Consider the following 25398-nt stretch of genomic DNA (forward strand, 5'->3'; position numbering starts at 1 on the left):
AGATCGTTTTACGGAAAGACAATCTCTTAAAAGAGTAGTTCTAATATAATAATGTACAACTACTTGATGCCAAATTATGTATAGTGATGATTAGAGGTTCCAAGAACTTATTTCGTCACTCACTCACGGTCCAAAAGCAAGGCCACGTATCATAATAACGAGTTGTAAAGATTTTATAATTTATCAAATCAATATGCATCATAAAGATGTAAATGGCCCGTGAATTAAACAATATATAATACTATCGATCGATACTAGACAGTATAAGAACTGCATCACTCTATTACTACATCAAAGTAATTATTATTATAATCACTATTGATAATACCCCAGTCAGCTCTTGTCAAAGAACAAGAGGGAGTCCTATTATGCACCACTTGAGTGCCAAAACTCAACTATTTTCTTGGCATTTAATTCTAGGAGATTGTCCCTACTTCCCTTATCCACTACGCCTTCAACATAAGAGTAAATGCTTCCCCCTAGAAGGACGTGAACATGTATCAAGACTGTCCTAAGTCCTAACTTGCCTAATAAGAGTAGATAATGCAGAGGATATTTAGATAATACGTGCGTCCCCAGCACGGTGTCAGATCCTACTACTAAAATTCAGCACTAAACATTAGGAAACTATCAGGTTTAAAGCAGTCCTCGGGTTTATTTTGAATTAGATTTTTCGGGTCGATTTAATATCAAATCTTGCGTTCACATTAATTTTAACATAATTTTAAATCCATCTTGAAGTCGAATAAAAGTCGTGTTTGTTTGCAAAATCAAGTAAATATGAACTTATCGGATCTTATTTTAAACGCCTGTCACTCAAGATTACTGAAGACCCATAAAAAAACTAATAAAAATATACTTGTTTATTTAAACGAGGCATCAATGCAAATCAAGGCTCAATAGTTGAAGCAACAGTGGACAAAGATATGTTTATGTGTCGCAATACCAGTGAAAGCTGAATGAGTGCTCAAAAAGCACACTTTGAATCCCCTCCCCACACCCCAGTGACAGATATATTGTCAAGTAGGAGTAGTAAACAATTCCAATCATGGTTTAATTAAACAAGGAGATTATGAATGCTAAATCATATGATTACATTTAATATTAGGAACAGATAATGGCATAAAAGTTTTAATCCTCGATTTCCAAAGCCAAAAAGACAACAATAATTACAACCACCTTAATAGGACATTATCACACTATTAGTAGCTTCACATTTTAAAGGACATTACTATTTGCAACTACACAATCAATGAAACTTGCTTTATGGTGATAACATAACTTTTTACTTAATTCATGCTTTAGCATTCTACTCTTATTAAACTAATGATTATGTTAAATTTTTAATATTATATAAGTTAATAGTCTACCCAACAAATCAATCTATCACTTCACTAACGGACAAAATTAAATGCTCTAAGAACCTATTCTCTTCAACTTATTACTTATCCTTATTGAAATCAAATCAGATCAGACCAGATAAGAAAGTTTCAGATCAGATTAAATCATTATTACTTATTATTATTATTATTATTATTATTATTATTATTGTAGGTATTATAATAATAATAATAATAATAATTATTATTATTATTATTATAATAATTAATTAATAAAAAATTATTTAAGTAATTAATTAATTAAATAATAATAATATTAATAACAGTAATGTTAATTAATTAATTTAATTAATTAATCAACTAATATTTATATTAATAAATTACTCAATTACTTAAGTAATAAAATAGTAATATTTAAATAAATAATAATTCTAATAATAATTATAATATTAATTAAATAATATTAATATTAATTAATTAATAACTTAATTAATTAAATAATAATTAAAAATGAACAAATAAATTTTAATTCTAATAATAATAGTAATAATAATAATAATAATAATAATAATAATAATACAATATAATTAATACAAATGAGACAAATCAGTTCAGATCAGACTGAATAAGACCAGATCAGATCAGACTTTAGTAAATTTAAATTAGATTCAATCAGATTAGACAAAGAGAACAAGCCCTACGTCTCTAACTCAATAGTGTATATTCCAATGCTTACCTAATTTGAGCAGGAAAAACACTTCATACTCTGCCAATGTCAAAAGATAAATTGGCTACTTTCCTATAAGTACGTGTAAAATTGTTTGACTTTTTTTTTTTAACTTAGTGTATCATACTATTTGAAATGGTTAATAATTTTTGAGAAATTATTAACTTGTGCCTAAAACATTAAAAAGTTAATGGTTCAAGAATTAAATATCATTTGTTTGAGCTAATATGACTTGGTTTGAGAATTGAGATCACTAAAACCAAGTTCAAACTCATAAAACACTCCTTGAGCAATTAAATTTTATGAAATATCTAATGTAGGAGAAAGACAAGAAACTATCATCACTTTTTCAACTTGTAAAACAACTTTTATTACTATCAATTGATTAATAAATGAATCTTCTTTGTATTTGTAAATTGGTCATCACTACTACTCTTTATTTAGATTGCCCAAACTCATTTCTTGAATTTTAACGTGGCATTAAACTCTAGTTTTTTGTGGATTAAGAGACCTTTAATTAGATGCACATTTTCAATAGGTTTGTATTTATTTACATGTGAGGGAAAAGTGTTAAAGTGTACATTATTGTTCACATGTGAGTTATCTCATATCAGAGAACAAAAAAAAAAGTAACACCACTTTATAAACTTGAAAAACTACTGTTACCTATTAATTTTAACAGTGAATCTCTTTTAGACTTATAAGTGGGTTACTCCTTGTTTGGAAGACCTAGTAGCAGGTATTTGATTTTTTTATTACATAGTTGACTAAAAACAAAAAAGACTAAGTGAGAATCGAAATCAAGATCTTATCTAAGAAAGTAATACTTGCTAACCAAGACAAAATCCGATTGTCAAGTAAATGATTTTGAGATATCTTCATTTTGGTTTCTGTTTTGGGACATCAATATCTTGAAACTTAAATTTGGCATGGTGGAATGTAGATATTGAAATGGACATGCGAAAAATAAAATAAAATGCTACTCAAAAAACAAATTTCGCACGCAATTAAATGTCTTCCAGCCTTTGATTTTTAAATTTGGCCCCAGTGGCCCATTATTTGGAAAAGGAAATAGGAATTGAAAAGTGACGAGTGATCTGGCATTAGTGTGTGACAAACATGTAACCATGTGCTACCAGCCTACAAAGTATAAAGTTAATGAGTACTCCTATTGGTAAGTATTAAAACCATTGGAAGGATTGGGATATTAGTACCCTTTATCTAGCATCAACGTTCCGTTCCGTCTACGAATTGAGATCTTATACTTGCACATAGTGCAGCAAATATGGCACGATATTATCGTCACATAAAACTCTTTCAATAAATGACTTAATGACTTTTTGACTAATTTTTAACTTATTAGTTGAATATAAGAAAAAATTATTTGATAAGCTACTTTTAAGTTCGCTGAAATTGACTTTTAACACAAAACAAAATAATTGCTCTAGACAACTTTTTTTATTTGTTTTTAGCATGTTGACCAATTTTTGATCCTAATAAACAATCAATATCTAATTTTATAATAAATTTTTGTATAAAATTGTCAACTAGCTTAAAAGTAACAAAAAACAAAGTCAGCAAAAAAGTTAACTCATTCAACTAGTTAAACAAGTCAGGTGACTCAGTCAGCCAACATTTGTCAAACTCACTAGTCTCTATGGCCCGTTAGCATAAATCAATTACCATTTACACTATTTATTACTATCTTGTTATTTATTTCCCCTAAGTGCCAATAAAAACCAGCCATTAAAGCCTCAATACATACCTTTCTGTCACCAAAGAACCCCAAAACCTCAAAGAATAGAGGGATAAAATCTTAAAAGTCCTTATACAGGTATTTGATTGATACATCAGAATGATCTTTTAATATACTCTAAAAACAGTAAAGCAGCTTTGTGATAATTAAATGCTAACCACAGGCAAGAGTGGACATTGACTATACAGACCATCTGCATATGTGCCATTATATTTATTAATTCATATATGATTGCAATTTTCTATCTAAGGATTTGTTAAGATTAGGCTTCTATTTTTTAATCAATCTATTAACTTATAAGGTTCCTTAGCACGTGCCCACCTTAAAGAAACATCAGAACTCACGTGATTTCCAGCTACTACTCTCACAGCCAACATAAAACTTTTATCAGAGAATGATAGAGAAGCTTCTTTCCTTGGCTATTCTTCCTTGTCCGATGGTAATTAGTTTCCTTCGGCTTTACCTCATGTCTTGGATGCTTTACCTCAAGGACACCACTTCAAGAAAGTTAAACGTCTAAATCTTGAATTGGGTAGGGACCACATTGCAAGTTTTCAACAGGCAATGTATTAAAAGTGTGAACATGTAAAAATCAAAAGTTGGAGGGTTAGATCGAAAAAAAATAAAAGAAAAAACGCTTAGATAGGAAGAAATTCAACTCCCAAGTCCTTACCCATTTCTACTCTTTGAGTTATACTAGATGCAGTTTAGTAAAGTATAATTAATTTCCAACTGAAGCTTAAGGAGGAAGTTCAGAAAGGCTTCTTCATTCTTTCCTTTGTACCATATGTTTTCTGTCTCCCTTTACATCTCTGCAAACCATAGCTTTATCTCCAATGTGCCAGAATAGTAAATAGAATAGCAAAGACCAACTACAAGCATAATATTGCTAGATCTTCAATACTGGACTGAGTTCCGACTTAACTACCCAAAGAGAAAGATGTTCAAGGTGGGGAGATGGAGGCATGAAAAGATCAAAGTTGTATTCAAGTTACAGTTCCAAGCAACTCAGGTACATATCTAATCTTGATACAGCGAAATCATGTATAGAAATTAGAAAGAGAAGTCCAATTTGTGAAAATGCTTCTAGCCTACCATAATTATTGCATTCCAATATCAGATATATGTTCTACTATTGAGGTTATTCGAGTCTGAATCGTGGGATTTACTCCCATTGCATTATGTGAATTGTAGAGGAATGCTTGTCATTCAATTCAAGTGCAAAATTGCAAATAACAATTAGGAAGGAAACATTTATGATGTAATCATGAAATAAAGGAAAATTAAAGCCTTGGTTTATTGATTGGTATACTCCTGCATTTTCAGGTGCCATGCTCCAAATCCAAGCTCATGATATCCGTAATTCCAGTGGATGTGGGCCAACCAACTGTTCGATTGGGAAAAGCTGCAGTTCAAGATGGGATCTGTACATGGGAAAATCCAGTGTATGAAACTGTAAAATTTACTAGGGAGATAAAGACAGGAAAGATACAAGACAAGTTTTACCAATTTATAATTTCGACGGTAAGAAAACAGACAAACATTCCACATTCTGAAAATCAGTGGCTTCTTCTGCAATCTGAACTCATTGTTTCTTGTGGTGCACCCTACCAGGGATCATCAAAATCTGGTTTTTTAGGAGAAATACTAGTTAACCTTGCAGACTATGTCGAGGCTACAACTCCATTCACAATCTCACTGCCAATCAAGTCCTCAAATGCTGGAGCAATTTTGCATGTGAGTTTTCTACATTTCTTTGGCTCATCTGCTTACTAGGAACTGTCAATTGTCCCACCCTTTCCAATCCCAATAAGACAAGACATGAAAAAAAAAATTTACATAAAAGATGATAAGAAAAGGATAACTCTCTTTCACTTAATAAAAGTATTTTTTTTTCTCTGCATAACAAGTATCAACATGGATCAAAAGATTGGCTACTTTAAATTCAATTTTACTGTGCTGCGCAATTACAGTGTTTCAATCCCGTGTTTCATTCCCTACCTAAAAGAGAGACCATGTAATATAGTTTTAGAGTTTTAACAAGAAGGTCAAATTTTCCACTTTGCAAAGAACAATATGATAATTATATACCATTACATCAGATATTTTCTTGATCAGTAATTAACCTAAAGGAAAATTATTTCTCTGATTGACTATTATTCTAATACAGGTCACAATTCAGAATATGCAAGGAGCTGATGATCAGAGGTAACGTCGTACGCATAATTATTGTCTAGCTCTTATCTCTCCAGCACTTTAGTAATTTGATAAAAACGATGATGTACGTTAAAGTTTTTACAGGGAGCTTCAGATGGATATTGAAGAAAATGAAGCCACAATAACCCATGAAAGCAGCTTGCAAAGTCTGGACAGCAGCTCTCAGTTGATGGGAGACATAATTTGCAACAACCATGAAGTAAAGCCCCATTTCCTCTAATTAACTTCAATGTATTTGTAACAAGATGTCTAAACATCCATTTTCATATATAATTCATGATAGAATATTTTACATCAAAACTACAAGTTCACTGGTTGATTTTTTCACCCACTCATCTTTCTTGACAGGATGAACACTACAGTACAACGGCTTCTTTAGACAATGATGGATGGAATAATTCAAGAAACGCAAATACCTTGAATTCTTTATTTGAGCAAAAGAAAAGTTCAATCTCCCAAGAGACTAACCATGATGAATCTTCCTACTATAAGAATCATGTATCAAAAGCTCCTAGTCCTGCAGAAAAAGAACATAAAACAAGAAAGCCGATAACGTTGGACTGGAGTTCTGATGATGATATAATGGACTATGTGGAGAATAGTATTGAAAGTCTACCAAAAGAAAAAGAGCAAGAACCTCCCAAGAGTCTTGTTGAACAGCTCAAAAGTGAGATCTTTTCTTTGAAGAGACAGGCAGAAGTAACTGACATAGAGCTACTGTCACTTAGAAGGCAAGTAGTGAAAGAAACCAAAAGGGCACAGGAATTATCAGGGCAAGTAGTTAGACTGAAAGAGGAAAGAAACGCATTTAAAAGAGAATCTGAAAATAACAGGTCAGAGCACAATGGAGAAAATGGCATTGAATGTCTAAAGGAAATGGGAGCTGAGCAAAAGAAATCAAGGCATCGCCAGAATGAAGTTGTAGAAGACCTAGTTCATTCTAAGGGGCTGAATAGAACCCTTCGTTCACAACTGAGAAAGACACAAGATTCAAATTCAGAATTAATTCTTGTGGTGAGGGACCTTGAAGAGAAGCTACGTAAAAAAGAAAAAGAACTAGAAAATCTTTTAAGAAAAATAAGAAGTGACAGGAAATCAGAAGAATATCAAGAAAAAGATTCTGAATTTGAAATGTTAGGCGACCAAGAAGTAGAAGAAACAGCAAGTCCAAATCAAGATTCGAAAGAAGTAAGTTTGTTGCAACAAAAGATCAAAATCATGCAAGGTGAATTGCAGGACCATTTGAAAGAAAACAGAAAGCTTCAGGAACGGATTAATCAGTTTTCTCAAGATTGTGAGAGTGCAAAGAAAGAAAATAGTGACCTCTCTTCAAGGTTTAATCAGAAGCAGCTAGAATTAATAAAGAAAGAAAGAGAATGCACGCATAATATGCATAAAGTGGAAGAACTTGAGTCTCAGATAGCAAGGTTAGAGAAAGTGATTCAGAAGCAAGCAGAAGAATTCTGTGAATCTTCAGATACAATTCATGATCTTGAAGTCCAGGTAAACTGTTTGAAGTATGAACTGGAAAAACAAGATGCAGAATTCGAAGATGAGCTCAGAGCAGTGTCCACTGCTAAAGATAATCTTGAGCAAAGAGCCCTCCAAGCAGAGGAGAACTTGAGAAGAACAAAATTAGATAATGCTTCTGCAGCCCATAGGCTACAAGAGGAATTTAGAGAACTTTCTGAAGAGTTAGAAGCAAAGTTCAAGGAAAATGAAGAACAGACGGAGAATGCAAAAGCAGAGGCTAGGGAACTGCGCCTTCAGGTAAGGATTCTAGAAGAAAATCTAGAGAAAACTACCAAAGAACTCGAATTAGTCCAAGATCAATTTAAAGTTGAAGTGAAAAAACTTTCCAGCCAGTCAAAAGAGAAAGAGAATGGGCTTGACCAACTATTACTTGCAGTAAAAAATGAGAACGCAGAGCTTAAAAACCTCAATAGGAAAGTAGAAGACAAAAGTGAAGCTTTGTCAAATGAGAATCAAGCCCTCAGAATGGAAGTAGAAAGGCTTACAGAAGAAAATTATCATTTCATAAAGGAGCTAGAAGAAATGAAGACACTAGTTGACAAATTGAAAAAGAATCTTGAAGAAACCAAGAGAGACATGGAAGAATCAGAAACAAAATATACATCGGGAAAGATAGAAATCAAACAAGCACAAGAGGAGCTGGCAATTCTAAGACCTTTAAAAGAAAAGGCAGATGCTATGTCTGGAATGCAATTAATGTTGGAATCACTCCAAGTTCAGCATAATGATTTAAAAAACAGATGGTCTGAAATGAAGTTGGAGAATGAGAATCTCAGAAAGCAACTCGCTAGACAGAAAGAAAATCTACAAAAGAAGGATCATGAAATATCCAATCTCGAGAAGTTCAAGGATAGCAGCTCTAAGGAGGTCTCTGCTCTTAAGGAGAAAGTAAAGCAGCTAAAGGTAATAATTCTATTTCCTGATTTTATATCAACTACTTATAGGCCAAAATTAAACATAGGCAAGGGCATCATAACCAAATATCTGTTCAACGCAGCATTATCACATTTCACATCATACATGTGACATTTACTAAGATTCGTTTATGTAAAGCTGCAGATTATATTGGAATTAAGAATTAATTGAAAACAATCTTTGTTATTACAAGGATAAAATTGTGTACATCCGACCCTCCAATTCCACCTAGGTGGGAGCCACTTAATGACATTGGGGTAATAGAATGTTGTTATAAAATATATCAGTTGATTCAAGAGTCCATCATGCTGTCCTCCCTTCCAGTCCTCCAGCCTTATTGTGAAGAGAACATCAACCAAATTCCTGTCTGATTAAGGGTCTTACGAAAAACTTCATGTGGGTACATTTAGCTCCCCTCCACCCACCCCCTTCTGTGTCTCTTCCCTAGCCAACAACGGTATCCTATAGGAAATGGGATAGTATAGAATAGTGGTAGCAGATTCACGGTACTTTATTTTCAACAAGATTTTACTATCGTGTTGGAGGATTCAACTTCATATTTTTCCTTAAGTATCATGTGTCATTTTAGGCCAAAAAAAAAAATCCTTAGAAGAAGCTATGCTAAACAACAAATTTTAGAGCGTATTTGGCAAATAGCTTTCTGGTTGGCTTTAAACTTTTTGGTAGTCAAACAACCAAAAACATGTTTGGTAAATGATTTTTTAAGAGAAAATCAAAAGGTTAGTGTGAGAAGCTTTTTCATTGGCTTTTGTCTTTCGACCCAATTTTTCTTTAATAAAAAGCGAACAAGCAACATTTAAATTTTACCAAACATCTCCCCAACGACTAACTTAAACACTTGGCTTAGCAGCTAGCATATTAGTCAATATTCCAACAGCTAACAAGTTTCCAAAAGACCCTTAAACTGGAAATGCATTACTTGCAGCTATTTGAGGTTCTAACTATTGCATGACGGTCCATGCCGTCCATCGCAAAATGTATGTTCAAAGAAATAAGGATAGTAAAAAATAGAATATCTGTTGCATTGTTTCAACTTTCACCTCCATTAATAAGCAAGAAGAAAAGCTACAAATTGTTTCCTTGGTTCAATCCCATTGAAATCAACCAGATTAAAAGATAATGTCATAATGCACAAAAGTTCACATTGTACAAATTACTTTAGCCCTTGAAAGCCCCTATAAATATATAGAACATGCACCAAGATAAGAAGTGATTTCAAAATTTTTTAGTCTTCCACCCACTTGGCCCCACGGGATCATCATTACTCAAAAGTAGAAACTTACCTTTTACTTAAATGAGAGTCACTCTCACTCGCCAAAGATCAAAAACTTAGAGTTTAAATTAGTGTTTATAATGTGTCTTAGTTGTAAGAACTAAGTGTGGAAGTTAATGATGAATAACAATGACAAATAAATAAAGAAAACAAGCATTAAAAGCGGTTCACCAATCTAGGGCTACATCCACCATTCTAGCCTAGGATAATATTAATGTGTTTAAAGGAGAAATAGAAACTTGAAGGAATTACAAATGGAGGAAATGTGTAGGGAAGAAAGGAGCTAATTAGGGAGAATACTTAGCATTTTAAAGCTCTATACAATGAGACTTTTGGCACACTAAAGAAAGACCTAGGAATAAGGTATATATAGGGAAAAATAGGGTATAGAAGTGCCAAGGGGGTAAGCCAACAGTACAACTCAAAAACGAAGCAGAAAGTTGCCTGGAGCTTGTGCTCGTTCGAGCACTATACCGCTCATTCGAGCACAGGGGGTCAAAACGATCCTGGCTTCTTCATGTTGTATGCAATGTATCCCATGGTCCCCCTTTGGCCTCCTCACACTCTTTGCACTTGTCCTTTCTCTGAATGCTTGCCTTGGTGCCCAAGGTTTGCATCAACCAAGCCTCCACTCACATTGTACATTGTACTGATGGTACTTGCTTGATTCCCAATCATCCAATCCCAAAGGGGGACTATGCACTCTTCTTACGTACAGTAACACATAAGATTAAGACTCTTAATCTTGTCCTAATTACTTGGTGAACCAAGCCACGAATAATCCTAGCGTTTACCTTTTGTTCTTTTGACATACACTTTTAGAAACTTTTGTTTCAAAAGTTCATATTGGAGTTAAGTTTTGATGATGTCCAACAAATCTTTGGAGCTGGCTCTATTATTAAAAAATCTGCTAGATTATTATTGAGAAGTTGAATTTACAGCTAAATGATATTTACCAGGAAAAACCGGATCAAGTAGTCAAATTTATTAGAAGCACCAAGTAACCCTTGTGAACCACATTTTACACAGATGATACTTGTAGTTCTCTTCCCTCTTATTATTTATTCAAACACGTGAGTAAATATTTTCATAGAAATAGAGTATTCCAAATACTTTCTACACAGAATGGCCAATACCCTCTCTATCCCATGCAAAGAGTATCAAATGAATTTCTCTTTTAAGCCAAATTAGAAGTCAACCTCACACAAGACGGTCATTTAACTAGTACACTTTTGTGTCTTTGCCTTGATATGTTTGCATTTGGGACTTCTTAGAGTAAGACAAAGAACATCACTAAATACTTGTAAGAATGAAGAGAAATGTGGTGAGTTATCATTCTTTAGCTAAAGTAGTAATGAGATAGGATAGTGTTAGGTCTGAATGCGCTTATGTGGAAGCGTAGGAGAGTTGAAAAGTTATAAAAGGGTATATGCGAAATAAGTACTAGAAGGAACACAAACACAATGTATAAATCCACTATATATTAAATTATAAGGGAATTACAACTTAAAAGTAGCCCAAGTATTAGGGTAATAATGACTAATGAGAATAAAAAATTCTCACTATGTTAGATTAACAAAGAGGAATACAAAATAGTGGATGAGAACACAAGTTAAAATGTGTCTAAATTATAATGGCAAAGATAGGGTATTTGGAGGATATAGAAATGTAAGAAGGCTTTTTTGTGGCTTCTCTTTATTTGGATTACTAAATAGCAACACTAATTACCTACTTATAGGCAAGCTCAATGGCAGAGTGTGATCTTTTCTGACTTTTCTTTGCTGAAATTGTCCATCCCAGATTTTTTTTAGCAAAATTGATAATGATCTTGTTTAGATCATTCTTAGAAACTATCTAGAAATTTCAAAAATTTTGTATGAGTATTTATTTAGTAGTCAAAAATTTGGGCCACTCCCAACAGATAGGATAGATGTGTGTGATGGTTTTCGAGTATTGTATTGTTTGCCACTACAACATCATGACCAAGAGCAAATAGGAGTTATATTTATAGCTAACTTGTGTCTGTTACTTTTGACAAGCTTAACATACACATCTAGAGTATTCTACAAGATTCATCTTTCTTACTTTGCATATTTTTCCCAGATTTATCTATACTTTATCAAACTTAGACTTTTCCAGAGAGATTTATCTAGTTACATTTTTGAGATTATTTCAAACGATAATGTTTGAAGTAAAGCTAAAAAAGCATGTTGTCAATCCACAGGCAATCAGACCCTCTGGAATATCCACTGAAAATGGTAGCAAAGTGGAAGAAAGAAAATCTATGGGGAAGAAATCACAGCTGTCGGCAAATTCAGGAAGGTCATCACAAAATGGGGCCAACAGAACATCAGGAGAAAGGTACACTTCAGAGTCTCTTCTAATAAACATATTCCCTATGTTATTCCTGTATTTTTACTGACTTAAAAGTTTTGCTTGTTTGATGAAATTTATGTACCACAGTAAAAGAGAAACATGCGCAGAGAAGGTCACTGATTCGCAAACCAGTGTTTTACTGACAGAAGTGGCTTTACTAAAGGAGAAGAACAAAACAATGGAAGATGAGCTCAACGAAATGCAAGAGAAGTATTCAGATGTAAGCTTGAAGTTTGCAGAAGTTGAAGGAGAAAGGCAACAACTTGTAATGACCATACGCAATTTGAGGAATAGTCAGAAGAAATAAGTTGTTTATTCTTGAATTTCAGAGTAGATTATAGAGAGGAAACACCCATCTTCAGGTGACGATACCAACTGACGGAAAGCACATTTCACGTGGTACATTAAGAGATAGATCATAGCACATTGATCAGTAAAATTCTTTGAGACAAATTTAATGTTTCATATATGCCTCTTGAATCAATTGTAATTAGGCTCTAATGACTGCTAAACTCCTGATTTGTACCATATCCTTCCCCATTCTGTTGGATTGCAGGTAGTGACATTAGATAGTTAAGTATATATATGGTATTGAAAAGATCATCATAGCCTCAGAAAGTATATTTGATAAGCCGATTAAAAATACAATTTTATTTATATAGAATATAGAAAGCATCGTTTTGTGTGATGGAAAGAAGTGATTTTCCAAAACTTGTCATCATGAAAGCCTAGCTGAATCTCTATTTCCACTTGTTGAGCATGACAATAGAACTTCAACAAGTAAATTGTAGAAAACCACTAACAAGCATGAAATGAATTTACATTACATGAATGTTTCTATCCACAAGCATAAATCACATGTACACGTGCATATGCTCCTCTAAAAGAGGGAAACTATAATCATGTACAAAAAGTGAAGAGTAATTATGATTATATTCCCCCTATAGTTTTCTATAACACTATTCCAATCTATCATGTCATGAAAACAGGAATTTAAACAACCGACAGGAGTTAAGCTCTTACTCATTCCATCAAGCATCTAACTGAAATGCCAAAAACCTGAACCATTGCATCCAGGTAACACAGGAGTTAACAAGTTACAAGGTGAAAACCAAAGTATAACTTTTATCTATCGTGTAAAACTCTTGCTAACAATGCTGGTTGCGTAAGTTCAAGATTTTCCAATCTACAAACTAACTTAGCTTATTAATAGGTAATTTCAGTAACTTCCATCTAAAGAGTTCAAGACAAACCTGTAATTTCTCGCTTAAACGCATTGCCATAATAAGAAACTCTATCTGCTATCTCATAATCAACTTGATAACCTGTTGCGCTGATTGAAAGAGATGTCGTCACTCCAAACAAGCTTCGTTTGGCTCCCAGTTCCAGTGGTCGCAAAGGAAAGCCTCTAAAGTAGGTGAAAAAAGATTTGGTTAAAGAAACTGAAATCCAAGTAAAATGAAGCATTTAGTATGAGAAACATACCCTTCTAGCTCTTTTGTCATTAGGAGTCCAAGTTGAGTTGTATCCTTGAGGGCTTTCATTGCGCAGTTGAGCATGTTGCTTTTGCAGTTTCTGGTCCGCCACTTTTCTGGGTGTGCTTCCACTCTGGTATTTGAAATATTCAAGAATAGATGGGTTTCTTCTCTTTGTGGCTTTTGTGGTGTTCCCTTGATAACCAGTGCGTGGAACTGAAGCATATGGTGGACACTGTTGACGTAACCTTCTCTTCTCCTTAATTCGGTTGAGAAATTCTATTGTCCAAGGTGACCCTTGTTGCAGTTGCTTTGAATGAACAGCCTTTGAGAAAGGTGTTTCACCATAGAGAGGCATATTAATTCCTTTTGATAACTGGCCACTGAAGCTTTGCTTAGAATTTTCTAGTATACTTCTATTTGTTTGCTCCTGTCCCTCTTGGCCTTTAAAAGTGATGTTTTTCCAGTCATAATCTATATCATTATGATTGCTATCTGTCCTAAAATGTCCATTAGCCATTGCATCAGGCATCGCAATGCTCAGATCAGAGTTGCTATCGAAAGATAACCGTTTAGCAATCCTATCAAATCTGGGAGCATGATCTTTTACAGTTTCAAAGACCACTGGGGCAGACTTTACCCTTTTTTTATCTATCAGAAAGTCACCATCAAATAAAGATTTGTTATGAAAATCAACAACTTCACCAACAAAATCTTCATTCAAATCCTGAAGTATATCCATTACACTGTCATCTGATTTGTTTTTAACTTTCCTACCATTTTCCTGTAGGCTAAAAAAGCCATCATTTATAGGTAAAGCGGATCGAGTGAAATCATCCTCCGTTTGGGAAACATTTGACTTTCCAGAGACATCTATATCACACCAAGCTTTAGAAAAATCCGTCGTATTGACAGTATATCTTGCATTTCCTTCAGGAAACAAATCATCATCTAGTTTGAAGACAGGTTGTAACTTTTGTCGACAGTTCCTCGGACTTTGTTCCATTTTAGAATCAGATGACCTCAACAAGCCCTGAGAATCCAACCCATCATCAACATAGTTATTCAATGGTATAGAAGATCTAAAGTCATATATTGCATCAGAGGAACTTAGAGCAAATTTCCTTTTTCTATCTTCTGAGCTAATTTTGTGAACCAAACTCCCTGAATCAGGAGGAGAAGATTCTGAAGAAGAACAGTCAGTCACTCCAGACTTGGTTTCCTCCCGCTCTCCATATTTGCACAAGGAACTAAAAAGATTTACACTTTCATCCGGTACATAGTATTTTCTGAGTACTTGGACCCTGCTTTCAGCTGTCAACTCCAGAAACTCCATGAGCATGCAGCCGCTAGATATAATTGCATGTGCAGATAGTGGATTGATAGAAGAGAATTTGGTAAGGAATGATTCTGCAAGTGTTTCTGATTCAGGAAGCCCAGGAAGTAGTCGTCTATAATTATTCTTGGAACGTCCAATGTAATTCAATATAATTTCATCTGTCAGCTCAAGTGAATAAGAACAGAAAATCTGCAAATAAATGCCAAGACTAGCTGCCGCTGCATATAGTTCATCTGCTGACTCCATCACAAGACCAAGGAAGTTGCTTTCTCCCTCAAAAATCTTTAAAGAAAAGCACAAAAGAAAAGGATAAATGCAACATTTAGCAACACCAAACTTAAAGGAGCAAACATAGACAGAATGCAGGAAACTAACTGGGTAAACATGGGAGGGAGAGCAATAATTTACTCGTAGTTTACAAAGAAAAGTCCATCAGTATAAATAACATATACCATCATACACAGAAGATTTTTGTATCAAAAGTTTGGGTAGCTACAAAGGTTCAGGAATAAGGTTACCCAAAACGTCTTTTATTTGTATGAATAAGTAGATAAATCAATATAATATAAAATGAATCATCTGCATTTGCCGGAGTAAGCTCAAAGGAGAAACAACATCGACAACACAAGAGGGATAGATTTCACATAAATTTGACTCTGCACAATGCTAACTATGGCATCCTCTTTTCTCTTACAATGATAATCGTACTTTTTAATGGAAAAACAAAGTATCCAGAAGTTACCAGAATGCAGGTAGTAAATGCAAAACTCAGTGATGTCAGAACATTTGCTGCTATATTTTCAATGCAGAGGGGTATGCTTGCAGTACTCCCATCTTCAGAAGTGGCTTTGTTTCCAATATTATCAGAGTCATACCACACTATGCACATAGTAGTATCAAGTATCATATCAACAGGCAAAATTAGATCCCTCTCTACAACTTGGAATCCTCTATTCTCCAAAGTCAAGATTTTCTGATATGTGCTTCTCCGGGATATTATCATCTCTTTCTCATAATTTTGAGTATTAACAATGATAACCATATTTGAGAATGAAGAATCACAGGGCTGAACAGATTTAGATTCTTGAGCAATTGGACCAACAGGTGTCGGAATACTGCATGAACTGGCACCACCTGAAGCTTTCGAAGATTTCTTGCATTCCTCCATAATAGTCCCAAAATCAATAAGCTTTTCCAGCTTCTGATGGTGTAAGAATAATAACAATTTGTTAGCTGAATAGAGATCAAGAATTCAAAATTTTATGGTTTACAGTTACATTTCTACAGAAGAGATAAAAGACATTTCTGAATCAAACACATGCTTAAAGAATTGATTTGATTATATAACAATGACTGGATATGTGCACTAAATTACCACCCTGAGAGTCAATATTAACAGCATTGAGATCTAAGCGTTCAAATGGCTAAGATTTCCTTCCCAAAGAAAGCACATGAGTTGAGGAGTCACGTTATCACGAATCTAGCAGCCTGATTGGACTTGAATCAATATAGATATGTTGTAATTATGTCCCACTATAATTTCTTTATGTCGGCTTGGGTTTTGAAACCTTAGCCTCAATCCAATCTGGGTGAACTACAGGAAAATTAGGATTCACCCCAGAACAACTTTTCTCTTTTCCGAAACAATAAGAAAGAAAAAAATAATTAAAAGGGAAAAAAGCAATAAATGAACCAATAAGAAGGAAAGCAAAAGAAGGAAAAAACGATGCTTCATCTTGTTTAAGGAAAAAAACATTTAAGGCCATTCCAACGATATTTCATGGTTTAGGCCGATCTTTGGCGGTACAGCAACCGCATCATCCACATCACTGTATTACCATGTCCATTACTACAACTGTAACCGTTAAACATTTTTGCACTGTGCATCAAGTAGAATATTCTAAAAATTGATTACAAATAATTAATTTCCTGGAAAAAAGCTAATAATAAAACAACAAACTGTAATGGATATTCACCAAACAAAACAAGATCATTAACTATCATCATTAGTCAGACTTACAATCATATCTCCATAAGTTGAAGGTGATTTGACACCTTCACACAGTGCTTTAGCAATATCATCCAGCTCAATCTTCAAGAAGTGTAGAGTTCGAGAGCCAATGTACTCATGGTAAAGGGTTGACACTTTGGATACGCCATCACCGCTTTCAAACTCCACAATAATGTTGAATTTCTGCACCAAGATCGATGGAGATATATTCCTATACATTGAAGAAAACATAATACATTACACTTTTATAAAAACCGACCAAAATAACCACAAATACAATGATACTTTAAATGTGATGCATAGACTCAACAACGAGGTGAGAAGAAACAAGTGCAATACTAGGAAAATAACAGCACACACACGCGTGCACACACACAGAGACACACGCGCACACACACACATATCTATATGTATATGTGATATACATATATATATATATATATATATAGTCAAGTTTCAGTGAGAACTAAGTTTATATGAGAAACGTGAAAACCAATCTCCCTGATAAAAATGTGTTAGTTTTTTACAGATTATGTGTTACTTTTGGACAAAAAAATGTTACTTTTTAGCAAAAAAAGTGTTAGTTTCAGGAAAAAAATATTTTTTTCAAAAAAACAAACATTACAAAGTAACACGTTTTTTCCGAAAAATAACACCTTTTTATGTAAAAAGTAACATCTTTTTATGAGTTTTTTCTAGAATATTTTTCTTAAAGTAACACATTTTTGCCTAATAGTATCATAAAAAACAGTAACACCTTTTTGCCTAAACGTAACACCTTTTTAGTAAAAAGTAACACTATTTTGTAAGGCAGATTGGTTCTCACGGTTCTCATATAAGGATGGTTCTCACTGGAACTTCTTCCTCTATATATATATATATATATATATATATATATATATATATATGCAAGTCTGTTGACAATTTGCTACATCGACAAAAAAGCTCCTCCCGTGAAAAACCTCTCAACATTATAAGAACCTTGTGATGTTTACAGTTTCACCACTTGGAGCATTCAGTATTCAATTCTCTCTAGTTTCCGACCATAATTTCCAGAAATTTACCTCTGTGCTAAACAGACATAGTAGTATAAACAAAGTAATCCAAACCCAGACTTACTCATGAGGCACCAATAAACATGTCTGTATCTGGTCCCTTGTGCTTGCAACAATAAAATCATATTCTAAATCTGGCTGAACATCAGGTGTGGAGAGATCTACTTCAGCAAATGATAAGTTCATGGAATTCAAAAGCCTCTTCAATGATTCGGATAAAACTTGTTGAGCTACAATCAAGACTCTGCCTTGTCTGTTATCATTCTTTAGCAAAATTGTTTTGAGAGTGGCTAGTGATGGATGTGACTTAATCACTTCTTTTTCTACAACTCGATAAGCATCATCAATCAATGAGTAAAGAAAGCTTAATCGTGGTTTTAGAGAATCCAGACTTTGTAACAATTTGCAAAGAAAGAGATGTAGGCAGTGGATACCGCAGAAACATAGGCACCAGGTTATTCGTTTGATAGCACACAATGCGACAAAATCCAGAACATTGCCAACCACATGACCACTTAAAGATTTCCGTTCTGAGGTTCTGTGCATGAGATCCAGTATCTTCTCTTCTGAAAGTTCGAGCAAGTTCATCTCATTGAAACTTGTGGATAATTCTGTGTTGCTCAGTTGTACAGCCTCCCTAAGTATTTCCATATAATTTCTGCGGAGCTTATCAACAAGGATATTCATATTGGCAGGCAATATGACTCTATGCATCTGGACATCAATCTCCTCTATCTGACTGCTGCTTGAAGGAACTGTTGCTTGCATATGAGGAACGCTGGGAAACATAGATTTGGCATCTAGTGGCTTGAATTTGTGACCCGTTCTCATATCTCCAGAAGCCTTTTTGGGATTCAAGAAAAAATCCAGTTCATTAACCTGGCACATTGACTGAAATGATGAATCAGGCTTATGCAAATCAGACAAATTTCCAAATGCAGACCTATCAAAACCAGCATCGGTAATATTCCCCGTATTCTCTATGATTTGGCAATCCTCATCTTGTAACTTAACTGATGCAACTTCGTCATTCTGGCGTTTTGCTGTGAAGCTCACTCCACATGGAATGGTTAGCTTCTTCTCACTTGTATCCAGTCTATCCGAAGTTCCATTTGATAAAAGAAAGTCAAGAACTAACATGCTTTCATCATCAGACTCTAAGTTAAAACACATTGTATAATCTTCAATGTCATCAAACACCTTCTCAATGGCAGCATTTACATTGTCCTTGTATTCATCCCTTCCAAGTAGGTGCCAATCCAAATAAATTTCATCAGAAGTGGAGAGGGAAACTGGTTCCAATTCTGTGAATATTTTATCAGCAAGAACATGTAATGACCAGATCCTCTCATAATTAGATAGATCAGGGACAGACAGTGATGTGAAAGTGCCATCAATAATTGCTAGTTCACTACTGACAATCAATTCATCAAAATTTCGTAGAAGCATATCTCCATGGAACATATTGCACAATTCACTATCTTCATATATTTGAGAAGTGTCAAGAGCTTCAAATATGTCAAAGGAGTCTGAATCTAGAATATTGAATTCCTCAAATAACAATGTCTGGACAAAGGGGATAAGGCAGGTATTTACCAACCCAGTGCTTTTCTCTATACATGGAGCTTCTATAACTTGTAGGAGATCAAAATCATGAGCCACAATCAAGCTTGTAAACTCAAAGTCGAGGAGCAGCTTTGATGAGTGACTATCAAAAATATGCTCCAAAAGGTTGATTTCCTCAGAGACAAGTAGATCTTTACAACAAAGCTCAAGATCAACATTATGAGCAGAAAGTTCTTCAACGGTCTTGAAAACAAAATCATATTCATCTTCCAAATGAAGGCATGTGGAATCTTCTTGTCCAATTTCGTCAACTTCAAGCAGAGGAAACGAGGTGCCAATGAGATGGATATTGTTTAGCAAGGTATCAACTTCAACTGGTATCTGAAGCTTCGGTGTCATGTCATATTCAATACAAATAGCCTCCACCGAGTTCACTTGATCTCTAATATCAAAACAAGATGGATTTGCAGGCACATAATTGAGTATTTCCTGCATAATTAAAGGTTAAAACATATATTCATGGACATATCCAAACCTAATTTTCTTTGTAATTAATAAAATACTCAATCAAAAAGACCTACTTCTATAACCAGAAATATTTGTGCACTTTTTGGGAAAAGGACAATAATTTTTAAAGCAGATATAGATGGAACAATACATCAAAAATCTAGAATGTCTTCAATTTTGCATCAACTGATACGCAGCTCAACTGCAAAATTTTGGGTAAACATGACCTGCTTATCAAGTGCTGACTGCAAACATGTTTACTAGGTTGAGCAAGAGAGACATACCCCCATGCATAGCTTGACAGCACGTCACAGTTGCAAATTGTACAAACCATAGTAACCAGAAACCAAAAACTTCCCATCGAATCCCATTTCGGAAACTTTGTTTTCGAAACTCTAGATTAACATTTTCAAAACTACATTCCACAAATGTTTTTTTCAAGCCCAAAACCACTAATACCAGAGGCCTTCTTTTCATTTCTTTTTTTTTTTCTTTTTTTTTAGCCATTTTCTTCTCTTACCTTTTTTTATTCATTTTATATTTGTTGTAAAATAAAATTGTACCTATGCTTCCTAGTTTTCAAAACTCTAAAACTAACGTTATTCGCTTTCTTTCCGGTTTGGTTTCTCGTATTGGATCGAATTCCGTTTCAGGTAATATTGGTACAAACAACTCACTTCTCAATGGAAAAAATTTGAATTTAAGCTTAGGACCCACTAGCTGATCGGTATATTTTCTTGTGTAATATGAAAAAGAATAAATCAATATTCTATATCACCTGATTCCACACCTCAAAACATTTCCAGAAGCCTTATGTTACTTGTTGATCATTGAAAGACTCAGAAACTGTTATCAGATGTCTTCAGGAAACTTAATTGAAAAAAATGTTATATAATTCTGAAGGAATTTGTTCAGCAATGTGGTAAATTTTTAAGCAATGTTATATAATTCCACACCTCAACATAAATTTCTTTTAGAAAATTTATCCACAACATATTGCTTTACTATGAACTATATGGGAAAATTATTCACTATGAATGCGTTCTCATCAATCTGCATGAACTACATCTATGCAGAGCAAGTGTATGCATCAATCAATAAGCTAAGACAGATTTTCTAACCAAATCATCATCACAATTAAGCACTTCAGATAGTAACTGCTCCTCTTCTTTCTCAAATATGCAAACGCTTTCCTGTAAAAGGCAATACATTAAACAGGATCAGATAGCTTGTAAATATATTTGGTCCTGTGTCATATGAAAAAGACCAGTCATATATTTTACCAGATATTGAGTCATTTCTGGTGCTTCAAACTGGATGATTGCAGCCTTATTGAGATTCTTATCACCAATCCCATCCTTACATCTCACCTGACATAAAGTAGCCAACTAATGTGACATTTGGAACTAAACAGCTATTGAGGCTGAAACAAATCTGCATACCTTCACTATACCTCGGTAAATTCACTATCTAATGATACAGAATCAGAAGCTAAACAATTCACAGTTGCATTTTCCTCATTAAATAAGTTAGCTTCTTTCTGCAAAGCAAGATACAACGTAAAAGATTCAAGAGGCATTACAAGTACACCAGACAACAATGTATAACAGTTGCATTCAAAAATTTGTTACTAGTGTCAATACAACTATCACTCATCAAACAAACCTACTTAGCTAAGCTGGATTCCAGACATGATCATTACTAGGATAAAAAAAAAAATTAATATCAAGCAAGAAATCAGAATTGTACTTCAGTAACATGAAAACTCCTGCTATTACGAAGATGAGTGACATTTAGAAAATATCACAGACTAGCATTTTGTTAGATATTTGAAAATCGATCAAATTCATTGGCAGAAATTTCGAAGAAGCATGCAGGCAAGTTAAAAAATCTATTGGTGCCTATATTGGTGATAGAATATTACTAAGTTAACTTTAATTTCCAGATGCAAAAATACGCATTGGTAACAAACTATTCGTCATACTTTCCACAAAGCTAAAACAAAGGCAGATACACCTCATAAATTCTGAATTTCACCATCAAAGCACAAAAATCTTCACGAATTCTGAGTTTCTGACTATCTTTTCTGAACATTAAATGCTAAGTTATGCTCATATCTTATTATTTGGAACCAAACAATTCGACATTGAACAAAGAAATATTGGGTTTATTCATATATTAAATGTAATCGTGGCACAAACTCATCACGGATAATGATATAATCGACTTTTAACTCCATGAAAATTTCAAATCACTAAAATCTGCTTTGAAACCCTAACTATAACGAAATAGAGCTCAGAACTTCGAGAAATTCAAAACAACAACCAAAATCAAACCATAAGTACGATCCTCATAAACGTCAGCCATTTGCATGTCCAAAAACAGTTCGATTTCAGGAAAAACTTTAAAAATCAATGAAACCTAAAAAAAATACGGAAACATTATATTTACGCAAAAAAGTTCAAAATGTGTAACACATGAAATTCACCTCCGGAATTTGAACACCACCATAGCTAGGCTGAGAAGTATACCAATTATTATCATCATAACAAGCATCAATACTATGAGGAAGAACATCAGAGTAAAATTTTTCAAGTGCATCATCAATCGGAAAACTTTCCAGCTCGAGTGAGACTGAAATGGAGGACGAATCGTTGCAACAGCGAAGAACTTCATCAGAAGATGCGAGAGGTTTAGAAGGAGAAGGAAGAGGAGGGAGAGGAAGACGAAGAAAATCTAAGGTTTTATTAATGGCGAAGTAGTTCGGAGTGAGAAACTTGGTTCGCATTTCTGATGATTGATGAGCGAAAAGAGAAATGGAGAAGAGAGTGGAATGGAAGTGATCATTGCTAGAGGATTTTGAATTGATTTTCAGGGTTTAAAAATGAGGATAGTTTTTTCGACCGGTTGCGCGCCTTATTCTTATGGTTTCTTTTAATATCTTTTGTCAAAAACAACATATAACTAGTCAAGTCTGGTCTAATTTGACAAAAAAATCAGACCAATTTTTAGACTAAAAATTTTTTCAAACCAGATTAGATCAGTCAAGACTTCAGACTATACCAGATTAGATAGTTTTAGAACGGTCTGGTCTTGTCTGGTCTACGATTTTTTCTTTTGTTATGTATTTTTTTAATTGAGAATCTAAGATAATGTATTTATCTATACTTACATAAATATTAATATATATTCCGAAATATTACAATGATTAAGTACATCACCAATTTTATAATATACAACATAAAGTAAATTCATAGTAGTCACTGGTCAGCAATACCAACTTCATCCATGAATAAACAGCTTGCATTAAGGAACATCGATAACTGAAGGAGCCAAACTGATCTTCGATAACTCTATACAATAAAAAAAATCAAAAAATATAAAATTATAAAATAAACATAATACTAATCATGATATGAAAGATCACATATCGTTCTCTAGTTGTGCTATATCCTCCAAGCACTCCTCAACTTATGGAGAAGAAGCACGAAGCCAATCTTGACAAGAAATAAGAGCTTCCGCCATCTTTGGACTTAATGAACTTTGAAATAAATCAAGAACTCGACCTCTAGTTGTGCTATATATATAAATTGGTATTTGGGAACCCATTTCTTATTTGTCGCCACCAATTTCATTTTATCGCCACCCCCCCTTGAATGAAATTACGACTTTACCCCTGAAATTTAAAAAATTACGAAAATGCCACTAAGCTTATAACTTATATAAAAACACTTCAAATCCACTCAATAACACTTTCATCACTTCCATAAAATCAAATTCTTCACATAAAATTAAGCGGAGCTAAAACTTTGGAATCGAAATCGTCAACAAAAATTCGAGGTAAGTTTTTTTTAAATCAATCGAAGCAAAAAAAAAAAAAAAAAAATTTTGGATTCGGCCCAGTCGCACAAAACGTGCGACTGTACAGTCGCACGTTTTGTGCGACTGGGCCAAAACCAAATTTTTTTTTTTTTTTTTTTTTTTTAAATTTTTGAAAGAGTTCGTTGTTAGTTAATGTTATTTAGTAAATGTTGTAATAATATGTATTATGATAATGTTTTTGTAAGAAGTAGTTATTGATTTACGTATTCGAAAAAGAAAAAAAAAAAAAATTACAACCGGTCGCACGAACTGGTCGCACATTTTGTGCGAACGGTTCGTGCGACCGGTTTTAATTTTTTTTTTTTTTTTATTGTAATGAATTTGTTTAGTGTAATTAATTTATTAAATTTGAGTTGTTTAAATATTTATGAATATAATAATTGTTTAATTATTTGTAAATGTGAAATATTTTACGTGTTGCTTGTTTTTAATTTATTTGATTTTAAGTAATTTAAAATGTTATCTTAATTTAAATTATGAAAATTCTAGTAAATGGCTGGAAATCAAGGTAAAGGAAAAGGGTTTTTTAGAGGTTTATTAAGCGGCAATAGATCTAGGCCTACTTTACTGAGAGGTGATCCCCATGAGAGGGGGGTTACGGGATCTGCAAGGCGAGCAAGGCAAGAACAAGCGGCCATACATAGTCAGGCCCAACGTTCAAGTACCCTAGAGCAAGTGCGTAGTCGCTTTGAGCGCCAAAGTAGCCTACATAGTCATACGGTCGGCTCAGGTGACGATGATACTGATTACGACGAGTCTCTTAGTCGGGAAGAGTCTCTTGGTCAGGATGAGTCTGCATGTCATCCTGTTGATTGGACGATCGTAAGAGGCCATGCTGTTAAGTTCAAGAGTAGAGGGCAGGGCTCGAGTGGCACTTCTGATCAGGCAGGAGTAAGCCAGGCTGAGGATGCGGCTCCACGGGGGAGGAGGCGATCGCAGTCCGCGGACACGGACTGGTTAATCACATCAGCCCAGCCCGGGGGCCCTGTTGATACTACTTTAATACCCAGCTACGGTGGGCACGTAGCAAAGGCTATATTTGAGGGATCGGAGCGCACCCCTCCGATTTTGGAATGTCGTGCTCGGAAGAAAACGTTGGATTCAATCATTAGACTTCAGGACATGTCTGATGAATTGTACAGAGTGTTACCTGGTACTCCCCTTGGTCGGCTGCCGTATATAATGCACCAGCACATCGACAGTGCTCTCATTACGGCATTTGTGGAAAGGTGGCAGCCTGACACCAACACCTTCCACATGCCGTGGGGGGAGATGACCATAATGTTGCACGACGTGCAACGCATCTTGGGAATTGGCATTGACGGTTCACTTCCCGTGCAACCGTCTGATAATGAATGGCAGCTTGGCCTGGCCGGCCTTTTTGGTATGCCATTGTCGGAGCTGC

General features: G+C 34.4%; 2 protein-coding genes across 3 annotated transcripts; one reads left to right on the top strand and one right to left on the bottom strand.

The window, feature by feature from the left end:
* The first annotated feature begins 4111 nt into the window (after positions 1-4111).
* LOC130805852 (uncharacterized) lies at positions 4112-12846 on the top strand. 2 transcript variants are annotated; one of them, XM_057670652.1, is made up of 8 exons: positions 4112-4835; positions 5150-5347; positions 5438-5560; positions 5994-6031; positions 6116-6239; positions 6389-8476; positions 12007-12143; positions 12246-12846. In XM_057670652.1, exons 1-8 carry the CDS (start codon positions 4764-4766, stop codon positions 12463-12465), a joined length of 3000 nt encoding a protein of 999 aa, XP_057526635.1. In that variant the 5' UTR covers positions 4112-4763; the 3' UTR covers positions 12466-12846. The 2 variants fall into 2 exon arrangements, with proteins under 2 accessions (XP_057526635.1, XP_057526636.1); XM_057670653.1 differs by having other exon boundaries at positions 6125-6239.
* Positions 12847-13415: 569 nt separating this feature from the next.
* On the bottom strand, positions 13416-25386 carry LOC130805391 (protein SHORTAGE IN CHIASMATA 1). The gene is made up of 12 exons (XM_057670164.1): positions 25317-25386; positions 25144-25163; positions 23376-23464; positions 22600-22960; positions 21565-21651; positions 21395-21469; positions 21233-21304; positions 18103-20093; positions 16993-17194; positions 15715-16173; positions 13644-15254; positions 13416-13566 (listed from the first exon to the last, which is right to left on the bottom strand). Exons 1-12 carry the CDS (start codon positions 25384-25386, stop codon positions 13471-13473), a joined length of 5133 nt encoding a protein of 1710 aa, XP_057526147.1. The 3' UTR covers positions 13416-13470.
* Positions 25387-25398: the final 12 nt, after the last annotated feature.

This window comes from Amaranthus tricolor, chromosome 2 (genome assembly GCF_026212465.1).
Source record: "Amaranthus tricolor cultivar Red isolate AtriRed21 chromosome 2, ASM2621246v1, whole genome shotgun sequence".
Classification (NCBI taxonomy): Eukaryota; Viridiplantae; Streptophyta; class Magnoliopsida; order Caryophyllales; family Amaranthaceae; genus Amaranthus; species Amaranthus tricolor.